Source organism: Mastomys coucha, unplaced genomic scaffold (assembly GCF_008632895.1).
Source record: "Mastomys coucha isolate ucsf_1 unplaced genomic scaffold, UCSF_Mcou_1 pScaffold22, whole genome shotgun sequence".
Taxonomy (NCBI): Eukaryota; Metazoa; Chordata; class Mammalia; order Rodentia; family Muridae; genus Mastomys; species Mastomys coucha.
In genome coordinates, this window is record NW_022196905.1 from 80777736 (window position 1) to 80801324 (window position 23589).

The 23589-nt window shown below is 41.4% G+C and overlaps 1 protein-coding gene across 16 annotated transcripts in view; it reads left to right on the forward strand.

Annotated features, from left to right (window-relative positions):
* The window catches only part of Rufy3 (RUN and FYVE domain containing 3), a 73740-nt gene that overhangs the window by 29681 nt on the left and 20470 nt on the right, over nt 1-23589 (forward strand). For all 16 annotated transcript variants that reach the window (XR_004110900.1, XM_031342947.1, XM_031342948.1 and 13 more), the window contains 7 exons: nt 9446-9619; nt 11365-11482; nt 12242-12343; nt 15274-15397; nt 18191-18252; nt 19453-19518; nt 22016-22085. Coding sequence is in view for 15 of the 16 variants with exons in the window: in XM_031342947.1 (XP_031198807.1) it covers nt 9446-9619; nt 11365-11482; nt 12242-12343; nt 15274-15397; nt 18191-18252; nt 19453-19518; nt 22016-22085 (716 nt within the window). In the remaining variant the exon portion in view is untranslated. The remainder of the gene's footprint in view (nt 1-9445; nt 9620-11364; nt 11483-12241; nt 12344-15273; nt 15398-18190; nt 18253-19452; nt 19519-22015; nt 22086-23589) is intronic.

Below are 23589 nucleotides of genomic sequence, written 5' to 3' on the forward strand. Positions count from 1 at the left end.
TCACCCACAACCAACCACTCTCTGTCCCTGCCTGGCCACAGACTCTTTCTGTCTTTGTAGATTTGCCTATTCTGGACATTCCATGTAAACACCGTCATGAGCTGTGTGTCTGTCTGTCCATGGCCTGTCTCAGCACCTTTTCAAGGTCCATCAGTTGCGTGGCTGGAAAACTTTCTATTGTATGGACATACCATGTTTTATCCATATTATGTTGGTGGGTATTTGACATGTCACTGTTTGGGGTCTAATTGTAAGGAGTGTTTCTGTGAAAACACAGAGTGTGTCAATATTGTTTCATATTGGGGAAATACCTTGAAGTAGAACTCTAGATAGAATGGTAATTCATCAGCTTTTAGGTGTGTGTGTGTGGTGTGTGTGTGTGTGCGTGTGCATGTGTGTGTGTGCATGTGTGTGTGTGTGTGTGTGTGTGTGTGTGTGTGTGTTATGTGTTATGTGTTTGGGTGTTTTGCCTGAAAGTGTGTCTTTGCACCACAGGTGTACCTGATGCCCAGAGTCCAGAAGAGGACAGCCTGAGGCAGTTATGAGCTACAGTCTGGGACTGGGTGCTGGGACTCTAACTCAATTCCTAGAAGAGCAGTCAGGACTCTTAACCAATGAGCCATGCTTCCAGCCCAGACCTTAGCATTTTTGAGAAGTGTCAGACTTGTCTAAAGCACCTGTAGCATTTTACGTTTCTACCAGCAGTGCACAAGGTTATAATATCTTTAAATGCTTAACTAGTGCCAGCTAGTCTCCTTTTTTCTTTCTTTAAAAACTTACTATTGGTTTATATGTGTGTTTTGTCTGCATGCATATATGTGCACTGTGTGTATAGCAGTGCTCACAGAAGCTAGAAGAGAGCATCTGATCCCCTGGAACCGGAGTTACAGATGCTTATGAGCTGCTCTGTGGGTGCTAACGTCTGCTCCATCTCTCCAGTGCTCTTCCTTCCTTCTTTCCTTCCTTCCTTATTTTTTTCCTTTTCTTCCTTCTTCCTTCTCTCCTCCCTCCTCTCTTCTTTTTTTGTTTTGTTTTTTTAGTTTTTAAACAGCGTCTTTTATTTTTGGCTGTCCTGGAACTCTCTATATAAGCCATGTTGTTCTTGAATCCACAGAGATCTGACTGCCCTGCCTCATGACTTCTAGAATCAAGATGTTTATCTTTATTTCCTTGAATTCTTTGAAACACAAATGTTTTCAAATAAATTGGAATATAGCTCTTCTGTTATTTCTTTTGTTGCATGTACTTTGGGTCTCATATCTAAGAAAATACTGCCTAGCTCAAGGTTACAAAAACTTTGGTTCTATATTTTCTATGATAAGTTTTATAATTTTAGCTTTTAAATCTTGTTCTCTGGTTCTTTTTAGTTAAAAAATTAAAGAATCTTTTAAAATTGTACATGCATACGTATGCACGTGTGTGCGTGCATGCATGGGTATGGGTGTGTGAGTGTGTGTGTACATGTGCACACGCAACCCTGCAGAGACCAAAGACATCAGTTCCTTAGAGCTGTAGTTGTAGGTGGCTGTGAGGTACTTGTGGCTCCTCTGCAAGAGCAGTATACACTTAACCCCTGAGACATCTGTCTGGCCCCAGTGGTTTGTTTTAGTTTTGTTTTAATTATTCTGCATGTAGATGTGTCTTGGCACCATTTGATCACAAACATCTCATCGTTTCTGGACTCTGGGATCCATTTCACAAGTCTAAACATCTGTGTTGAAGGACAGTTCCTTTCAGTCTTGGTTTTTTTTTTTTTTTTTCAAGACAGGGTTTCTCTGTGTAGCCCTGGCTATCCTGGAACTCATTCTGTAGACCAGGCTGGCCTCGAACTCAGAAATCCGCCTGTCTCTGCCTCCTAAGTGCTGGGATCAAAGGCGTGCGCCACCACCGCCCGGCTTCCTCTCAGTCTTGATATCCATGGCTCTGTAATTAGTTTTGAACTAATGGTGTGCGTTCTCCAGCACTTTTTCTTTTTCTAGATTATTTTTGACTCCCGTGGGTTTCTTGTATTCCTATAGGTGCTTTCAGATAAGCTTGCGAGTTGCTGTAAATAAGACAGCTGGGATTTTGATAGGGATTTCTTTAGGTCTGTATTCAGTCAAGGAGCATAGCTTTCTTTCCTTATAAAGCTAAGAATGTTCACATTTTCACTTGACAAAAGCACTTTACTGTAGAATGTCTCTTCAAGTCTGAATTTCCAGCATCAGCACTGTTGCTAATGGCCATTAATAAGTAATAGATACACTGTGAGACTCCATCTAAGGCAGCTTCTGGGTGACTGACGGACATGTAGCTCATGTGGCTTGGAGATGCCCCCACAAAGGAGTGATTCAGTTTCCATTGTGGGCAAGAAAGGGAGTCCGTTTCCATTACACTGCATAGAAAGGCATGCAATTTAAATCCTATTGGTCATTTATTTCTGGAATTTTCCATTTAATATTTTTAGATCACTGTGACTTGCAGAAAGCAATATCACAGAAAAAAGAGATGCTATACAATTAAGTCCTGTATTGATCTTGTAACCTGTAGTCTTGCCAAGTATACTTGCTAGCTAATACTTTTTCTTCATTATGGATTTTTGGGGACACTTTAAACCTTTAAAACCATATTCTCTGAAAATATTTTTACCTCTTCCTTCTAATCTAAATGTCTTTTGGTTTGGTTTGGTTTGGACTGGACTGGTTTGGTTTGGTTTGGTTTGGTTTGGTTTGGTTTGGTTTGGTGTTGGTAAATGCCCTGGCTAAACTCTCCTATAGTGTTATTTAGAAATGGCCATGTGTGTCTTCCTGGTCTCTGGAGAAGCTATCAGTCTTTCCCCCTTTGGTGGTGCATTAGATAGGAGTTGTTCCTAGTTACCTTTTACCAGGCTAAAGAGAACCCCTTCCTTCTCTTCTCATTTCATGACATAGAAAAGGAAAAGTTGTTGGCTAACGACTGCTTTGTCTGCATCTATTGAAATCACAGTTTTTGTTTTTACTCTTTTTTTTTTTTCTTCGAGACAGGGTTTCTCTGTATAGCTCTGGCTGTCCTGGAACTCACTCTGTAGACTAGGCTGGTCTTGAACTCAGAAATCCGCCTGCCCCTGCCTCCCAAGTGCTGGGATTAAAGGGCGTGAGCCACCACTGCCCCACACAGTTTCTGTTAATTTGGTGTATTGCATTGGCTGACTTGTGTGTGTTGCAGAAGCTTCACATTCTGGTATAAATCCTTCTTGGTTGTCACCATCTTTTCTGTGCTGCCAGTGTTTTGTTGAGGCTTTTTGCATCTGCATTCATACAGAATATCTTAGTGCAGGTCTTTTCTTCCTTTGTCTCAGGAAATACTGGTCTGGTTACCCGGAAGTTCTATCTTCTGATTGTGGAATAGTTTGTGAGAGATGGATGTTAATTCTTTAAATGATTGACCAACTTCAACAGTGAGGCCATTTGTTTCTGGTCATCTCTCTGTGGAATTTTATTTTTGCTGTATTACTAATTCGCTGTCTTTTCTTGTTACATGTCTACTCAGGTTTTCTCTTGGTAATTTTAATAGTTTGTATTTTTGTAGCTCACCTGTAATCTAACACATCAGGATCCATTTTTTCTTTTACAATTTCATTTGTTTCTGTAAGGTCAGTGTCTAATCTTTCCTTTTTTTGGTTTCAGTCATTTGACTCTTGTGTTGGTCAGTGGATAAATGTCAGTGTTTCTTCTTATTACTGTTTTAGGGGAAGAAGGAGTATTTGGGCTTACAGCATAATAAGGGGCAGAGCTTGTTGGGGCAGGGGAAGTACGGCACCTAAGTGTGAGATAATTGGTCATGTTACATTTGAGTTAGGGCATTGCCGGGTCACCCAGGCTGACTTAATTCTCAGGATCTTCTTGCTTCAGTGTCCTGGGTACTAGGATTACAGGCATGGCTGGCTCAGGATTTCTGGCTTTAGTATTGTTGATCTTTACCAAAGATTTAGCTTTGAGTTTCATTGATTTTTTTTTTTTTTTAAGTTCTGGGTTTTGTTTTTTTCCCCCCAGTATTTAGTTATTTCTTTTCCACTTAATCTCATTCATTCTGCTTTCTGGTGATATACATAATGTATATTATGTCTATTATATCTTAATTTATTGTATATTTATTATAGCATGTTATATTATATTCCTGTTATTTGCCTTCCTGGAATCATGACGTTTTAACGTATTAGAGGCAGAAGAATCTTCGAGGTCAGTGTCTCTGAAGATTTGATGTACTGTGCAGATTATCGGGCTGTTCACTCGGGCGTTCAGAACCTGATTTACCACTGAGCCTCAGCTGTAGGCTCCTAGCAGCCTTTCTGTGATCTGACGCTGATGCTCCAGAACCAGAGTGCATGGTATTTGATGTCAGAGTAATTTGCAGAGTTTTCTGAAGCAGGGGGGCATGGCCATTTCTCAATATTCTGTGGATCTTTCTGGGACAGTCCCTAAAGAACCAGCGTCACAGTATGTCATGAGGATGTTTGATATGAATGTGTGTTGTTTCCACAGGATAGAAGTTACAGAATCAATCTAGTCCTCTCACTGTTATTACACTGTAGGGTAATTTAAGCCTCAAAGAGACAAGATTCCTTGCATAAAATCAGATGTTAATTTACACGAGTAAATAGTTGATACCAATAAGAGTGGATATAAACTTCCTAAAAGAGCTAAATTTCAGCAAAGTCCATCTTTGGATTATACTGTTAACCAGGAATGACAGCAATAAAGAGGAATGACTTTAAGAATAAATATTTTCAACTAGCTACTTTAACAGAATGCACCTCAGAAAGAGCGGTCCTGCAGTAAGTTCCTCCTCAGTCCTGCCACGTAGAGACAAAGATATATGTGGTCTCTGGTAGAGCATTGGGGAGAGCGCCAGGTAGGACTGGAAATAGCCAGGTTGTCTATGGGGCATAAAACTGCTTTACAGTGGTGAAGAGCGATGCATAGTAGGTGTGGTGGCACATACCTTTATTCCCAGCACTTGGGAGACAGAGGCACGTGGACATGTATGAGTTTGAGGCCAGCCTGGTCTGCATTGCTAGTTCCAGGACAGCCAGAGCTACACAGTAAGACCCTGTTTGGGGATAAAATTTTTGATAATGCTTTTATTTTTTAAGTTTGATTCCCACAAATGCTAGGCAAGTGCTCTAGAACTGAGCTACATCCTCTACCCTTTTTAATTCTTAAAGCTATTTGTTTTTATTTTGATACAAGGTCTTGATAAGTTACCCACGCTGGCCTTGAATCCACTCTGTAGCCCAGAGAGACCTTGAATTTATGACTTACCATTTTAGCCTCTCAAGAATATGGGCCTACAGGCCTGCACTGCTAGCTCACCAAGATAAAGCCTTGATCTTCCAAATAATTAGGAAATCTTGAGAAGTAACTATTGTCAAACACTAATTAGTTTAGCTTTCCTGGGAATTAGGCTTAAGTTAACAAACTACATAGTAATGTAACATTAACTATCTCTTGTATTCCCTATAGTTATCCATAACTGTTTCAAGGTTTTGTTGTATAGATGTAAGTTGCCACTCTCTAAGGGCCACATAAATTCCTGGTCAGAGTTTTGTCTTTCAGAAAGGGTTGAAGTCTCAAGTCTAGTCTTCCAAGAGCTTATAGACATGCACCTTCTCTGTGGTAGCTCTGGTTGTCATGGAACTAGCTCTGTAGACCAGGCTGGCCTTGAACTCAGAGATCTGCCTGCCTCTGCCTCCCGAGTGCTGGGATTAAAGGTATACATCACCATGCCTAGACAGGGTCTCACTATATAGCCTTGACTAGCCTAAAATTTATTATATATGGCCTCAGACTCACAGAGATTAGCCTACTTGTGCCTCCTAAGTACTAAAATTAAAGGTGTGTGCCACACCATACCTAGTCTATTTTTGTTAATGTTTTTATAACCCACTAAGAAAAGTTAATGGCACCCATATTGTAGGATATAGGCCCATCCATTGAAACATAGGAATACTACTAGAGGCCACATCTTCAAAAAAAGAATGATTCCCTCTATCCCCAACAATTTTATCAAGTGCTTACTGAGTAGCACCTCAGTAAGGGGTGGGGATCACCTACCCCATCTATACCAGAATTCTATCTGGTTTGATCTTGTCAGGTCTTATGCAGGTGATCAGAGCTGTTGTAAGTTCATGTGGGACAGCCAGGTCATGTTCAGAAGAGAGCGCTCAGAGTCCATCTGCCTTCTCCACCTCCTCTTCCCAGGTGTCCCCTGAGCCTTGGATGTTGTTAATTTATTTATTAGTATATCAAGTATCAGATTTCCTTGTGGCTTTGGTTTACCCTCTCTACTCCTTCTTGTCTCTCAGTTCCCTGCACCCTCCACACTTAAACCTTTCTACCTCCAATTTCCCTCCTCCCTTTCATATCACAAGCATTCTACTGCCCTGCCCAGCTTAAAGAATGTTCCCCCTTTAATGGACCTCTTTCTAGTTTCTTGATCTCTCTGTACTCACTCCCACAAAATAGAAATTAATAGTTCAGGTCTACATGTGAGAGAGAAATATTTGTCTTTCAGAGCTCAGTTACTTAATATAATATTTTCTGGTTTCACCCATTTTCCTATACATTTAATAACCTCATTTTTCTTTATGGCTGAATGAAATTCCATTGTGTATATATATATATATATATATATATATATATATATATATATACACACACACAATGTGTATATATATATACATATATATATGTATATATATATACAGCATTTTCATTATCCATTTATGAGTTGACAGACATGTAAACTTCCGTTTTCTTGCCCTTGAGAGTAGAGCATGAACATAGATGTGCTGGTGTCTCTGTCCCTGACAAGTTGATCTACAGTGAATAAGGAGATTCACCTGGGCTGGAGAGATGATGGCTAAGCAGTCAAGAGCACTGACTGCTCTCCCAGGGCACTCAGGTTCAATGCCCAGAACCTACATGGCAGTTCACAGCCATCTCTAACTCCAGCTCCAGGGGAACCCATGCCATCTTCTGGCCTCTGTGGGCATCAGGCGCACACAGACCCATTTGGTACACAGACACATATGCATGCAGAAAATTCCTGTACATACAAAAGAGAAAAAAGATAGCCTCAAAACATTTGTCAGTGTGCAAGTAACAGGAGTATAGTCCAATTTCAACTTTCATGGATAGTTTTCTCTAAAATATTACCTAAGCCAAACTGCACAGGTGTGCATCTGTTGTCTTGGCTACTCAGGAAGTAGAGGTATAAAGATTGTGAATTCAAGACGAGCCTGGGCTACATAATGAGACACTATCTCTAAAAATTACTTAACGGGGTGATTGCAGTATTAGTTAAGAGAGCACTCCGGTTTATCAGGATTTTTATAGTTAGGCTCATAAGTCTGTTAATCTCTAAAGTTAATATAAATTAGTTTAGGATTTGGTCATTTTTGCTTTATTGACTGAAATATAAAGGTAGATATAAATGAAAACATTGTATGACTAAGTAGCCTGTTTTGTGTTGTTTATTTTAAGTGTAGTTTTAGCAAAACTTGGGTCTTCCCAATCAGCATCCTAAAATGTTTCCTAGATCTCTGGACAGCTTTTCTGTTATTTTCACAAATTTGATATGTACTGATGTTTGGGAGTATATGTGCATACCCAGTGCATACACATAGCTTCATGGTGAATGCAAGTCCAAAGCCTTCCTTTCTCCATTATAGAACCTAGATCACAACAGTTATGTCCCTGCTCTGTTATCTGAAGAGAAGAGAAAACGGGCTGGCACCAGTTAAGAGCACTTGCTGCTCTCGGGGGAACCTGCACTCTGTTCCCAGCATACACATGGTGGCTTGCAATAACTACAGTTCCAGATGATCTGACACTCTCCTGGTCTCCATAGGCACAGCATGCATGTGAATGCTTCACATGCAGACAGAACACTCATTCACATGAAAATAAATAGATCTACAGAAATCCTCAGCAACAGGAATGAGATAGTGAGTGCACTGAGGCCTGGTTATCCTGGAGCATCAGCATCCCCTGTACCCAGCAGTCCATTTGTACGTGGACTGTGGCGAGGCAAGAACACAGGCTTGGAATTGAACACAGGCATCTGGACTCTAGTTCTGTCATTGGCCACTGTGCTATAGACATACATAGCTCATTACAAGAAGCAGTTAAGACCACAATGGATACTGTTGGTGGTGGAGGACTATAATCCCAGTGCTCCAGAGGCGGAGGCTAAGGATTGCTGTTACTTCTAGTGAATCCTTGTCCCAGGAGAGAAGGAAAAAAAAAAGATTCCATGTAAGAGGAACACAGTGCCTGGGTCTTTTGTGTTCTGTCCAATACAATATGGTCCTGGGCCCCTCTTCTCAAATAGTACTGAGAACCAGACTTTGTGTGCTGAGTGTTGAAAACTTGGGAGTTAAAGTTCTTGTACCACATTATACCAATAACTTATTATGAACTAATAGTGCCAGGCGGTGGTGGCGCACGCCTTTAATCCCAGCACTTGGGAGGCAGAGGCAGGCAGATTTCTGAGTTCTAGGCCAGCCTGGTCTACAGAGTGAGTTCCAGGACAGCCAGGGCTACACAGAGAAACCCTGTCTCAAAAAACAAACAAACAAACAAAACTAATAGTGATTGCCTTAGTTAGGGTTACTATTGCTGCTATGAAATACACTGATGAAAAGCAACTTGGGGAGGGAAGGGATTATTTGACTTACATATCCTGAATCAGAGTCTATTGAGGGAAAACAAGGCAGGAATTCAAACCAACCAGGCAGGAGCAGATGCAGAGGCCTTTGAGGAATGTTGGCTACTTGCTTACTACTCACAGTTGCTCAGCCTGCTTTCTTACAGCTCCCAGCATCACCAATCCAGGTGGTACCTACACAGTGGGCTGGGCCCTCCCCAGTGAGTCACTCAGAATGCTCTCCTGGGTTGCCTACAGCCCAGTCTTATGGAGGCAGTAGAGATTCCCTCCTCTGATTTAATCCAATAGACATAAAAACTAACAAGCTCAGAGCTAGTTAGTATTGATACCAATACAGTAAGTAGTACACTCGCAGTAGCTTGTATAAGCACTTCCTCCTTCCCCCACTGTGGTTCTCCACACACTGTCAGAGAAGTTAGCATGGCTGCTGAACCTGGCACCAGTGTAGCACAGCAGGAGGCTGGGCCAGGGGCCCAGATAGGTAGAGCATCAGAGGTACATTGAAGGCTTATGATGGGTTGATAAAATAATTCCATTTTGCTCTTAAGAGGATTAATCATGGAAACTAACATCTTTTTCTACAGCAAGTACAAGACCAGGAATAATACACTAAAAATACTTTGCCATGTCCTTGGTTCATGGCAATTCACCAGCAGTCTTGCTCACCTGCTTGTATGCCATCCGTGCAGATAGTACGGTAAACTTACAGTTTCACTGTGTGCTCTCCCACTAAAGAAGTCCATCCTCTTCCCCGCAGACCCTAACTATCTCATGGCTAACGAACGCATGAACCTGATGAACATGGCAAAGCTGAGCATCAAGGGCTTGATTGAATCGGCTCTGAACCTGGGGCGGACCCTGGACTCTGACTACGCACCTCTCCAGCAATTCTTCGTGGTGATGGAACACTGCCTGAAACACGGCTTGAAAGGTAGGCTATGGCCTCGATGCCATATGCAGCCGGTCCTTAGAAATGCTGAGCAGGAAAGAAAGCCTTTTCCATGGAGGCAAAGAGTAAAATTTTTGGATGAATAGTGTTAATGGGCATGGCATGGGGGCTCACACCTTTATTCTCAGCATTCTGGAGGCAGGGCAGGCGAGTTTCTGTGGGGTCAGACTAGCCCATCTACAGAGCAAGTTTCATGCCAGCCAGGGCTACATAGTAAGAGACCCTGTCTTAAAAAAAAAAAGTTAGTGGAATGTAACCTGTTTAGGCACAGAATTTTAACTGACTTAAAGGACTTAAAGTACATAAAAGTACAGCTGTCATTTGATGTTAGAGTTGGAAGGGCCTTCGTCATTAAGCAAATCATCCGTTTGACAGGGAAATTGGCCTGCCTAGAATGAAATAGTTACCTGCCCAGGGCACAGGTTGGGGCAGAGCAGGTGCTGTCTCGGATATCCTGGCTCTTCCCACGTAACCAGTCCGAGGGCAGGCCTCGGTCTCAGTTGCCTGTTTCTTTCCTTACACTACTCAGCTTGTCGTTGGGTTATTTTCTTCAGTAATACTACATGGTTTTAAGTACTAACTCATTAAATATTGTTATAGGGCTAGATCAAAACTGTTTTCATTTAATCTTATTTTTATGTACATGGATGTTCTGCCCACATGTGTGCCCATGCACTATGTTTGTGCCTGGTGCCCATGGGGGCCAGAAAAGGACACCAGATCCCCTCGAACTGTAGTTAACTGGTTGCCATGTGGGTCCTGGGATTTGAACCTGGGTGTTCTCAAGAGCAGCCAAAACTTTTAACTGCTGAGCCATCTCTAGCCCTGATCACACATTCTTCTTTGAAAAGGAAGAACTGAGTCTTGGAAGTACAGATTTTTTTTTTTTTAAGTTTTGTAAAAATTTTATGTATTGGGCTGGAGAGATGGCTCAGCGGTTAAGAGCACCGACCGCTCTTCCAAAGGTCCTGAGTTCAAATCCCAGCAACCACATGGTGGCTCACAACCATCCATAATGAGATCTGATGCCCTCTTCTGGTGCATCTGAAGACAGTGTACTTAGATATAATAATAAATAAATCTTTTAAAAAATTATGGTTTCTTAATATATAAATTTTTTTTAAAGATTTATTTATTTATTATATGTAAGTACACTGTGGCTGTCTTCAGACGCACCAGAAGAGGGCGTCAGATCTCATTATGGATGGTTGTGAGCCACCATGTGTTTGCTGGGATTTGAACTCAGGACCTTCGGAAGAGGGGTCGGTGCTCTTAATCGCTGAGCCATCTCTCCAGCCCAAGAAACCATAATTTTTACATGTGTTTGTAAAACATGTGTTTTTACATGTGTTTTACATGATGTGGTATCTGCATGTGTATATCTGGGTACATACCTGTATGGGGGAGTGTGAAGGATTGATGTTGAAAATCGTTTTCTTTTTCCATTTAAGTTGTTAGCAAAGAGTCTTTGGCTGAACCTGGTGCTCACATACTCAGCTAGCTTATGCCCAGGGATTCCCTGTCTTAGTCCTTATTGTACTGGGATCATGGGGCAGCCACCATACCCATCTGGCTTTTATGTGGTTTAAGGGTTCCAAACTCTGGCCCCACTTGTGTGGCAAACACTATTCACTGAGCCATCTCCAGCCTGCATGAACAAATATACAAGCACTTTTATGTGTATGTTGTAAAGAAAATTAAAATGTTGTTTTGTTTTGTTGTCTTAGCCAAGAAAACTTTTCTTGGACAAAATAAATCCTTCTGGGGGCCTCTAGAGCTGGTCGAAAAGCTTGTTCCAGAAGCTGCAGAGATAACAGCGAGTGTAAAAGATCTCCCAGGACTCAAGTAAGTGTCAGATTAACTTCTCTTTTTCTCCTTGTAGAATGGTGCTCATGATACTGTGCACGTTTTTATAACAGTCCAGATTTGTAATACTGTTACGTGTAAATGCCAAGGGACCAGCCTGTATTCTTTTAAGAAATTTGTGCTCTTGAAGGAGACTTACAGAGAGTTTGTCTTCATGTTAAAAATACCAGACATCTCCTTTTTATTACAAATTCAAGTGAGAATCGACAAGCCTTAAGAAATTTGACATAGGGAGATGTTATGCCTGGCTCAATTTGGAGAAAACAGCTGCATTTCATGGGAATTTTAGAGCCAAGATTAAGTGAACCTCAGAAACATAAGGTCTGCCTTCAAATTTGAAGGAAAAAAAAAAGAAGAGGTTAGTCTCCACAGGAAGCTGGTGTAATGTTAACCGAATGGAATCTTGCACTGCCTGTGTCCTTGAGAATATCTTACATATTCCACTCTAAACTTTGACTTCATCAAATCCTAAGCTGATGGGCCATTTCCAGGTGGGCTTAAGAGTGTTCTGGTCTTCAGACTACGGCACACTTACTAATGCAAACACTAGAGCATTCATCCCAGATAGCCAAGCCTGACTGTCCCACAGTCACTTGTGCAAGAATAGGTGGGGATCTTGAGTAGGGCCTTTGTTTACACTGTGAGACCGTCGGCAGGAGCATGAGTCTGTCCCATGCTGCCCCCAGCCTCACTGCCTTTACTTGTGCTCTGAGCCATTTGGTTTCTGTGTTCTTTCAGGACACCAGTTGGCAGAGGAAGAGCCTGGCTTCGGTTGGCGTTGATGCAAAAGAAGCTTTCTGAATATATGAAAGCCTTGATCAATAAAAAGGAACTTCTCAGGTATGAACACTAGTTGAACTTTCTTCTTGGTATGTTCTGCTGATGTCATACAAAGTCAGACCATAGAAACTATGCATTTGTGTAGTTCAGAAACACTCAGTGCTGACAGTTTCATCAGTTCACTGTACCACAACTCACACACCCACTCCTGGGCCAAAAAGAGTGTTTTATACGTTATCTGTGGCTGTGACTACATGCAGTCCTGTGTAGGTCAGGCCAAAACTTAGCACCGTGAGGAAAAAAAAAGGAAGACCTACAATGCCACAGCCTGTGCACAGGCCCAACAGGACAAGAAGTTGATGTTCATTATGTACCATTAAAAAAAAGTCAAGTAGATCATGAGTTGTCTAGGGTACATAGCAAAGCCTTATCCATACATTACATTACAACCATACGTTACATAACATGCATACATCCATATGTATGTAACGTACATAAAACCATAATAGTAAGAATAAAACACAACCCATAGAGTGAAGTTGTTTGGTTTGGTTTTGGTTGTTGGTTTTTCTGTGTAGTTCTGGCTGTTCTGGAACCTACTCTGTAGACCAGGCTATCCTCAATCGTGGAGAGCCATCTGCCTCTACCTCCCAGGTGCTGGGATTAAAAGCATGCACCACTATGCCTGCCAGTAGAAGTCTTTGATAAATGGGTATATAAGGTATTTGTATAGTAAGGATTATTACAAATATCACTTGCCCTTTAATCCTAGCACTTCAAAGGTAGAGAAAAGAGGATGTCTGTGAGTTCAAGGCCAGCCTGATCCACATAGCAAGCTCCAAGACAGCCAGGACTAGGTAGAGAGACTCTGTCTCAAAGTAATAATAATAATAATAATAATAATAATAATTCTACTAAAGTAAAAAAATTCAAACCTATGAGGATAGACCAAAAAATTAAGATTCAAAAGGAAAAATTTAACTAAGTAGTAAACATAGAAGATGCCATGTGACTTCACCAGCCGCTGTAAAAGTACATATTTAAGCAAGTGTGAGGGTCAGCACAATGACATTGGGCAACATTGCATAAGCCTGATGCCCAGAGTTTAAGCCCCAGGGCCCACGGGGTATTTATGTTAGCTAACTACGGCCACTGCATTATAAAATATGCTGTAATTAACTATTGCTTCCAGTTTGTTTGCTTCTTTAAATAAAGCTGCAGTCGGCACCCTGTGCAAGTTCTCATGTGGATGTAAGCATCTTTGGATGTTAAGAAATGTGATTATTAGGATTATTAGATCAAACACTGACAGTTTGGATATAGTAGAGGTGGATTTGGCCACCTGTGGGGTTTGAAGGCTTTCTACCCATTCATGATCTTCTAGATCCTTGGTAGTTTTGCTTTGTTCTTTTGTTTCCAGGATCTGTGATTGCAAAAGCCCCAGGCAGCCTGTTTCAGAGAGAGGCTGGCCAAGAAAAGGGAGGTTTTGCTAAATAAATATATAACTCAGTGGGATACTATAAAAACAATGTAAACAAAATTATAGGAAATTATATGTTGAAATAGATATTTTTAAACCAGAAACTGTTTTCAAGTTAATTATAATGGCATAAGTGCTCTTTTGTTATAGTGACATTGCATATATGATATGATATACATATTACAAAGGCATATGTTTCATAAGTTATCAAACACCTTAAATCACTGGTAGATGGAATTGAAAAGTTTCATAAATATTTATTTTCTTTTTTACAATGATGACCAATTTCACTTAAGTACTAAAGGAAATGATTGTAGTGGTAAATCTCCAACCCAGATAAGCCTGGGACACTCAATTAATATGAATACAAGCTGCACACCTAGATTGGGCAGATATACCACTACACTACTATATTCCCCATATAAGAGACCCCTTAGAACTTGTGGCTTCTCCAGGCCACATGCTTCTGCTGCATTTTCCTTCCACCTCCTCCTCTTCCATTGTCCTCTCTCCTCCCTCCTCCTTCTCCCCCCAAACTTTTGAGCTCCACTTACCCTTCTACTACCCAATCACCAGCTCTACCCTTTATTTTACAAGTTAAGATGGGGAGAAGGTTCACAAAAAGTGTGAATCACTCCTTGTCTACAACCCCTCCTGGGAAAGCATAATTAATATCAAAATACAATACCAGGGCTATCCACAACAAATAATTTTTTTTTTGTTTTTTTTTTGTTGTTGTTGTTGTTTTTCAAGACAGGGTTTCTCTGTGTAGCCCTGGCTGTCCTGGTACTCACTCTGTAGACCAGGCTGACCTCGAACTCATAAATCCACCTGCCTCTGCCTCCCAATTGCTGGGATTAAAGGTGTGCGCCACCACCCGCCTGGCAACAAATGATTCTTAAGATTCTGAGATGTCTTCAGGCTGTTTGTTGAATGTGTTCTTTGGTAGGCTGATGTAGGGCTGGGTGTGGCTTGGTGGTAGAGGACTTGCCTAGCATTCATAAAGACCTGGGTTTAATCTCTAGCAGTGCCTCATTTTTTAGTTTTCTCTCTCTCTTTCTCTCTCTGTCTCTCTCCCTCTCTCTCTTTCTCTCTCTCTGTCTTCCTCACTTTCTTTGTCTCTGTGGATATGTGTGTATGTATCCATATATATATAACACATATATAACAATTTATATTTAATGAAGTCATTAAAGAAATGTTCTTTAAAACGTTCAAAGAAAAAATTTTAAAGAAAAGAAATTTAAAAAGACACATGAAAGCTTGCAGCACTGTCTTGTGGTGCATCATGGACACAGAGCAGTCAGCAATGTCTGTCCACACCCCTCAATGACAGTAGCTCCCAGGACCGAGAGGGTTGCTCATGTGCCTGTTAACAAAAGTGTCTACTTCTATAAAAGTATTCTCAGACATGCCCATGCTCAACGCTGTAATAGTTTTCTCTTTGCCTCATGTCCCATTCGAGTGTTGAGGTCTCTCTATAACAGTGCTCTGTGGGTTTCTACTGCAGTGAGTTTTATGAAGCCAATGCCCTCATGATGGAAGAAGAAGGAGCTATTATTGCTGGCCTCCTGGTGGGTCTGAATGTCATCGATGCCAATTTCTGCATGAAAGGAGAAGACCTGGACTCTCAGGTATGAGAAAAGTCTCACAGAACCAAGGGAGTCACTCTAGGCCTTGGTCCTTTGCCTGGAATGCTTAGCTCACACCAACCAAGTTAGAAGACATTGTGTAAGCATCATAAACAGGATTTCCTTTTATTTTGATGTTTTAGAATTAATATGATTTATCACTTTACACACCTAAGATTAATAGAGGAAAAGGTTTAATAGTGTATGACTGGTTCTGGCTAAGCACAAAAGGGAACCAGCCTTGAAGAGAAAATGTTACCAATTTATACATATGGGCCCTAGGCTTATACAATTTACATGTGCTGTCATCCTTAAATCTCCTTCAGATGTTGGTCCCAGGTTACACTTTGAACAATTTGAACAGGGCTTAGAAGCTATAAGTCTGGCCACTTGGCCAGATGTGAGATTTACATAGCATAGGCATTGCCTGAATTATTTAATTAACTACGCCAGTGTTGCTGTTTTCAAAATAAAGTCTTGGCCCCCTGTCAGAATTATGCTTTACCTGATAAGTACACAGGGGACTTGACCCTCTGATGTTCCCTGGAGCCCCTTAGAGGCATGTCCGTTGATGTGGAACGGGCAGGCAACAGAGTCAGAGTAAGCCCCAGTTCCAGATGTTGGGGGACCCACATGAAGGCCAAGCTGTACATCTGCCACAGATGTGTATTCTCTTTGGTTGGTGGTTCAGACTCTGGGAGTCCCAAGTGTCCAGGTTGGTTGACTCTGTTAATCATTTTGTGGAGTCCCCATCCCCTCCAGGTTCCTTAATCTTTCCCCCAACTCCTCCATATGACTTCACATAATTTCAGTTATAGAACAAAGTTTTCTTTCTCTCACTTTCTAACAAGCCTGATTGGTTGGTACATTACTCTCTTCCAGTTGTAATGGAGGCAGTGCCTCTTTAGATAAGGGTTTTCTATTGCTTAATATTGCCTGAGCAAGTTTATTAGTGAATTCTTTATAGGATCAGTTTTACTTTTTCAAGTTCCTCTTTCATCTCAGTGTGAATATAAAAACGTTGTATTTTTGGTTTTTTTTCCAAAATCTTGTCTTGGCTGTACTTCCTTTAATATAAGGCTCTATATTATTATATATATTGTCAACCAGGGTAGCATCGGAGTTCGCAATGAAGGCCCTGAAACCCAGCTACTTAATTCCAGAATCTGTCTTTCTCATTTTCTACCTTGTATCTTGTAGTTAGGGAGAGGGGTTTTGTTTGTTTGTTTTTATTGTTTTCCATTTCTTGATATGTACAGATGAAAAGAGTAGTTAATAGGGTTATTGTGAGCAATAAAGGACTTTGTAAGTTCAATTTACTTTGATCAGAGCCACACTTGAGTCCCTGAGACTGCTTCTCACCACTCATGTAAGAAATCATGTGATGGGTTCCTTCCATTTAGTCAGGGAAAATGGGAAAGGAGATGGTGTTCGATTGGTTTTTTTTGTTTGTTTGTTTGGTTTTTTTTGTTTGTTTGTTTGTTTGTTTTTTGGTTTTTTTTAAAGAAAGATATAAGATATATAATACAGTATCCTATTTGAAAAAGTGAAGATGTCCTTCTGTGAAGGTTGAAACACACCAGAAGGTCAGCAATGGTCATTTGTGGGGTGCCATTAAGAATGTGGGTATTTTAAATTGCTTTTGTTTTTCCGATTCAGTAAAACACACAAGGGAATAGGTGGTATTTTGGATTAAAATAAACTTTGTATTATGCTTTTGAGATTAAAGTATAATTATATTATTTCCCTTTCCCTTTCCTCCCCAGACCCTCCAGCAATCCCATCCTTGATCTTTTTCAAATTCCATACCTCCCCTTTTAAATTGTTGTTACATGTATATATGTCTGTGTGTATATGTATATACATGCCCCTAGATACAGCCTGCTCCTGCTCAGTCTGTTCCATGTTATTTGTGTGTTTTCAGGGCTGAGCCTTAGGTTAGATAATGATCAGTGTGCTCTTCTCTGGAGATGTAGTTCTCCCTCTCAGAGCTCGTAGATGCCTGGAATTCTTTCTTTGTGTGCGGCAGGGGCCTGTTGGGTTTTCTCCTGACTACTTTGACATGTCTTTGTGGATGGCCTTATTCGGTTCGTGTTTAGGCAGTTGTGTAGGTGAGACTTTATGGGTGTAGCTTCTGAATAAACTTTTTTTAACTATAAAACTAAATAGGAGATCACACATGGGGACAAGACATGCTGACAGAGATGGGGGAAGGACAGAGATAACATGTGACAGGAAAGTGCAGAGATTCAAGAAAATCGAGAGCAAGGGTAGAGGAAGGAGAGGACACTGAAGAATACATAGTGACGCCCAGTGCTTTGCAAGCTGGGAGAAATCTTTTTTAAAAAAGAAAATAATTTAAAAAGTTATTCCTAGAAGAAAAGGTTTGTAGCAGAATTGAAAAAGAAAGAAATTTTAAACTTTATTCTTTATGCAAAAAATTCTGTCGTGAATTGTCTTCTCTTTGCCTTTTTTTACTTTGGCGGTGGGGTGTGCGTGTATGTGTGTGTGTGTGCGCGCGCGCACGTGTGTGTGTGTGTGTGTGTGTGTGTGTGTGTGTGTGTGTTGCTGAGCATGGAAGTAACGGCTTGTACATGCTAGTGAATGTTCTGCTACTGAGCCACACCCTCGGCTGCTTGCCTTGCCTCTTCTCATTTCCTCCTTACCATTATATTCATAGTAAAGTGTTAAATGCTCACCATAAGCTTCTGGTGATGGTTGTGGTTATTATTCTTTTTGTACCTAGAAAGCAACAGAACCAAATTTTTTATTAACTTCTGAAAATTCTCTCTGTAGGTTGGAGTTATAGATTTTTCAATGTATCTCAAAGATGGAAACAGCAGTAAAGGTAGTGAAGGGTATGTATAACAGTTCGTTTCCTTTGCGTCTGATGTAACATGTGCTGCCATGGGTGGCTTACAACAATATTGCCTTAGCAGATGTGGCAGAAGAATATTTGATTATATAGCTTTAATAAAGTCATGACAAAATATCTGATTTGGGCCTGTGATTAGAAGGATTTCTAGGTGAATGATTTTCTTGCTAGGTATTTTGGGGGCAGAGATGATAAAGATATATAAAATCAATCCAATTCTCCATATTGTTTTGTCTTTCTGATATATAGTCTCACCTCCTAGTCCAGATTGTCCTAGGGCTCACTATGTAGATGAAGCTGGTCTTTTTTTTTTTCTTTCTTCTAAGATTTATTTATTGTTATACATAAGTACACTGTAGCTGTCTTCAGCCACACCAGAAGAGGGCATCAGATCTCATTATGGGTGGTTGTAAGCCACCATGTGGTTGCTGGGATTTGAACTCAGGACCTTCGGAAGAACAGTCAGTGCTCTTACCCACTGAGCCATTTCACCAGCCCAATGAAGCTGGTCTTGAACCTGAGGCTTTCCTGCTGCCTCTCTCTACTCCTCAGCATGTCCAGCCAGTTCTCCATAGCTTGAAGTAAGTAGGTCTTGAAAATGTAGACAAACTTGGCATTGCTGTGACACACCCATGTCCTACCCTGGCAGACTGAACCTGGAAGATCAGAAACTCCCCAAAAGAAACAAGCCTGGGATGATGGTTCATGCCTTTAATTCCACCACTCAAGAGGCAGAGACATGCAGATCTCTGAGTTCCCATCCAACCAGGACTTAGTAGTGAGACTGACGTAAAAACTCAAACTACCTGGGGCTGGAGAGATGACTCAGTTGATGAGAGAACTGGCTGCTCTTCCAGAGGTCCTTGGTTCTATTCCCAGTACCCCCACGGTACTCACAACCACGTGTAACTCCAGATGCAGGAGACCCGAGGTCACTGCGTGGACGCGATGCTTAAAATATCTTTACCCATATAGAAGCCTTATTAGTGTAGGGGTTTTTCCCACTTTAAGCCACAAAATCTTCCCTGTTGATATGTCAGAATCATGACGTATCAAGTATGATTTCTGGTTCAGTATCAGTGCCCCTGTAGTCTCATGCTTTGTGAAATGCTGGGGTGAGAGATGCTGTCTTGGTATGCCTGTCTTTCATCTTACCTGTTTCCTCCATCATTGTTCCCTCCAGGGATGGACAGATTACTGCGATTCTAGACCAGAAGAACTATGTAGAAGAACTCAACAGACATCTGAAGTAAAGAATCAATAAAATTCTTTTTTGGGGGGGGGGTATATTAACAGAGAAAGGAAACATAAAACAAAAAGCAGTAAGGACTGGTTGAGTTGGTATTCACCAAATACATAGAAAATTGCTGTTTACTAGTCATGAAGCTAAGTAGTGGAAGGCAATAAAAGGTTATCATGAGATTGTAACTAGAGATTAACAAGATATTCAGTTAAGAATTATAGAACATGTGGTATGTATGATTGATATTAGCCATGGGTTAAGCCACCTTCTGCATTGCTGGTGTTGGGTAAACCATCCACTATTTTAATACCTTAACCATGTTTTTTTCCCTTGTGTCTTTCACTTACACACTTATTGATATATTACCTTTCACTCACACTGATTTAACAAGGACTTACCAGGTATTTCACACTTGCCAGGATTTCTTTGATATTCTTGTGTTAAAATTGGCTTAATCATTTTAGAAGAAATTAATATCTTAATTATTATCTTGTTTGTAGCTTATAGAACTTTTGTAAGTTCTGTTATAAAAGCCATTCCCCACTACTACCACCCCTCTCCCTCTTGAGACTATTTTACTATGCGGCCTTGGTTGGCCTGGAACTTGCAGCCGGCTTTGAAGTCATGGCATCCACTTGCCTCCACCTCTAAGTGCTGGGATTCAGGGTGTGTGCCACCACGCTCAGCATAAAAGCTATTCCTAATTGACTTATATGCAGTCACAAGTTTCTGTACACAGAGGCAGAGGACAACATGCTTTGCAGGTCTTTGGTCACATTGATGAAATAGTATTAAAATGGACCGGGGACTGGAGAGATGGCTCAGCAGTTTCGAGCTCTGACTGCCCTTCCAGAGGACTCAGGTTGAGTTCCCCATACCCAAATGAGGACTTACAACCATCTGTAGCTCGAGTCCCAGAGGCTCTGATGCCGCCTTCTTGCTTCTGTGGGCACAAGCACACACATGGAAAACAGACATACATACAACAGAATACCCATACATGTTACCAAGAACAAAACCTCAGAAGGAAGCTTAGGCACAGTTTATTGGAACGCAAGGGAAAGCACCAGGCGGGCAAGCCACAGCTGCTAAGGAGCTGAGGAGGGAAAGTTCCAACTGTATCAGTACACAAGTAAACGCATACATCCCAATGGGAAAGGAAAGACCTGGGTCCCAAGACAGTTCCTGGTCATTTTATCGAAAGCTGCAGTATTGCTCTCCTCTGAGTAGCGTGAGCCTGGCTGCAAAAGCAGTCAGTACTCAAGGGCCAACCACGGAAGGCATATTTACTGCAGTTGTCCGGTTTCGCCTCGTGGTCTACTAACTGCTGTTCTGGGTAGCCTGGCTGTGAGGGTGTGTCTAAGAAGAAAGGGTAGTAACCAGCTACGTGTGTTTATCATCAGTTTGCCACCTTCTGCCCGAAGAGCAGGGTCTGGAAGGAGTGGCCAACAGCAGCAGTGACAGGTTTACCTTTGACTTCTGACTTGGGGCTAGTTTAAAGCCAAACCCATGTCCTTGGTTCCTCTGTAACCTTGTAGTTGGTTACTCCTAGATCTGTCTAAACTGCCCGGATGGCCTCCTGGATGGCTGGGGCTGGTTTACTTTTAATCTAGCTGGGAAAGCTAGCACTTCAGAATGAGTTAGGAGCAGTTTGGAGATTTTCCACAATAGTGCTTGATATTGGCATCCTTTATATTTTTTATTTATATATTTATCTTTGTCTACCATGCTATAATGACTGATGTCTTCTGTCTCAGAGGAAGCTGGCATATGATATTCATGTTTCAAATGGCACCTACAGAAAGAATGGTGACAAAGGATTATTTCCTTTCTTCATTCCTAGCATCCTCTCACAGTATCAATATAAATTTTGAGTAGTCTTAGTTCCAGCTAGCAAATTCAAGAACAGTTTAAGTATATTTTCTCTAGGGATCAAGAAACAAGCATAACCATAATGGTCTGTGACAACATCAGCTAAGCAAAGTTGCGGTTATATTTGACACTTCAGTATGAGCTCTACTCTTCCTTACCCTCTCTGTATCTCATTCTCCTGTGTATTACAGACACCTGACTAAAGCTATTCAGACGGGTTAAGGACTGAGTGAGTAGCTGCCATATGCATAGGCTGTGATGTCTCAGGGAGCTAGGGAGAGCTTAGAACACATCATGTATCACACACACTCGGTGATTTCACACCGCAAGTATTGAGTACAGCCACCCATGCCAAGGGCACAGCATCGAAGGGCACAGTTCCTTGTATGCTGTCTGAGAGCAAACAAGTCTGGCAGAAATTGTGTGCATTAGAGTGTTAGAATATAGATATGATCAAAACATGTTGTATGTATGCATGAATAACCACAAACTGACTCTGAAATTCATATGTATTACTTGAACTTTTAGAAAGTTGATATAGACTGGTAAGTGTGGTGGGGTTAGGAAGGCAGGTACAGGCTATTGTCCTGTTTTTCAAGAGACTTAACGCTTTGTTTTCTTCTCTTAATAGTGCAACTGTAAACAATCTCCAGGCAAAAGTAGATGCGTTAGAAAAATCCAACACTAAATTGACAGAGGAAGTAAGTATTTTGGAAATTATTTGACCTATAAACTGTAATAGGAGACCAGTCACTCCTATTTCCTAGCACATGAAGGGCTTGACTTTTCAGATAAGAACTGCTATAGAAAAAACTGCTTGTCCTAGCTATGTGGTCAACACCTGATCTTCCCAGTGGAAACTATAGCTGTGCTGCCCAGGCAGTTGTGTGAGCAGGCTGGCTGGAGGAGCCTGGAGTATTTAACATACAGCATGGTGCTCGGGACTCAGTAAGCATTTAGGCCACTGTTGATGTGGTACAACTAGACAAAGACACCCTACCGCCGCCTCTTTAGACAGATTTCTCTGGAACATGGCTCTGTGTTCCCAGCTGGCCAGCTCCTGACCCCTACATTGACCTCTGTTTGCTCTTGAATATGCCTGACACAAGCAGCACTGGCCAGGACCCCAGTGGCCCCGCTTCTGAGATGTGCTACTTATTGTCATGTGCTCCTGACTCACTTGGTCACTTGACCTCTGAGAAAGCCCGGTTCCCCAACTGGCAAATGAGGGCGCTCAGACTTCCTCTTTCGACTCCACAATTACTCGGGAGATTAGGAAAGAATATAAATTCGAAGGCTCTCAGGAAAGTCCATAGAATAAGAAGAAAAACTTGTGTTTGACATTTGAATAGTAGGCTAAATCTGTAGCTTAGACTGTGTGCAATAGAAGTAGATGTTTTCATCAAGACCTTAAGTACAGTAATCCAGACTGCAATGCTCACTTGCTGTTTCTAATTGCCCTGTTATGTACAGTGAGATAAAGTTAGTTTAAATAAATTCAGTGCACTAAGAACATGCTAATTAGTTTTTCTTGAGAACATAGATAGATAGATAGATAGATAGATAGATAGATAATATATTAGTTTTGCATCTTTTTTGAGATAGGGTCTTGTTTAGCCCACTCTGTCGTTAAACTTAAACTCCTCCTGCCTTACTTTTCTAAGTGCTGGAATTACCTATAAAAGGTCATTTGGAGAGTTCATAATGCAACTCCCATGACAGGAAGCAATACCTTATAAACCCTTGTTTAGGCAATGTGTCACTGTCTTGTTCATTTGTTTCTGAGACAGGACCTCACTCCAAACATTTTAGAACTATTCTTCCTAAATGTATATAGAAGGTCGCCATGGAGATGCCCTTGAAGTAAACACTCTTTTAGTGTTGAGGCATAGAAGAAGGTCACAGAGCAGGCAAGGTCACTGGCAAGGTCACTGGGCGCTTGCTGTGCTTGCTGTGGGGGCATGAGGACCTGAGTTTGGATGCTCAGAACCTGGCAAACAGTGGGTGTGGTGGCCTGTGTTTGTGGCCCTAGTCCTCAGGGTCAGACACAGGCATATACTGGACCTCACTGGTCACCATTCTAAGCCAAAATGTTAGCTTGAGTTTCAATGAGAGACCTTGCCTTAAAAAGTAAGGGAGAGGGCTGGTGAGATGGCTCAGTGGGGAAGAGCACTGACTGCTCTTTGGAAGGTCATGAGTTCAAAT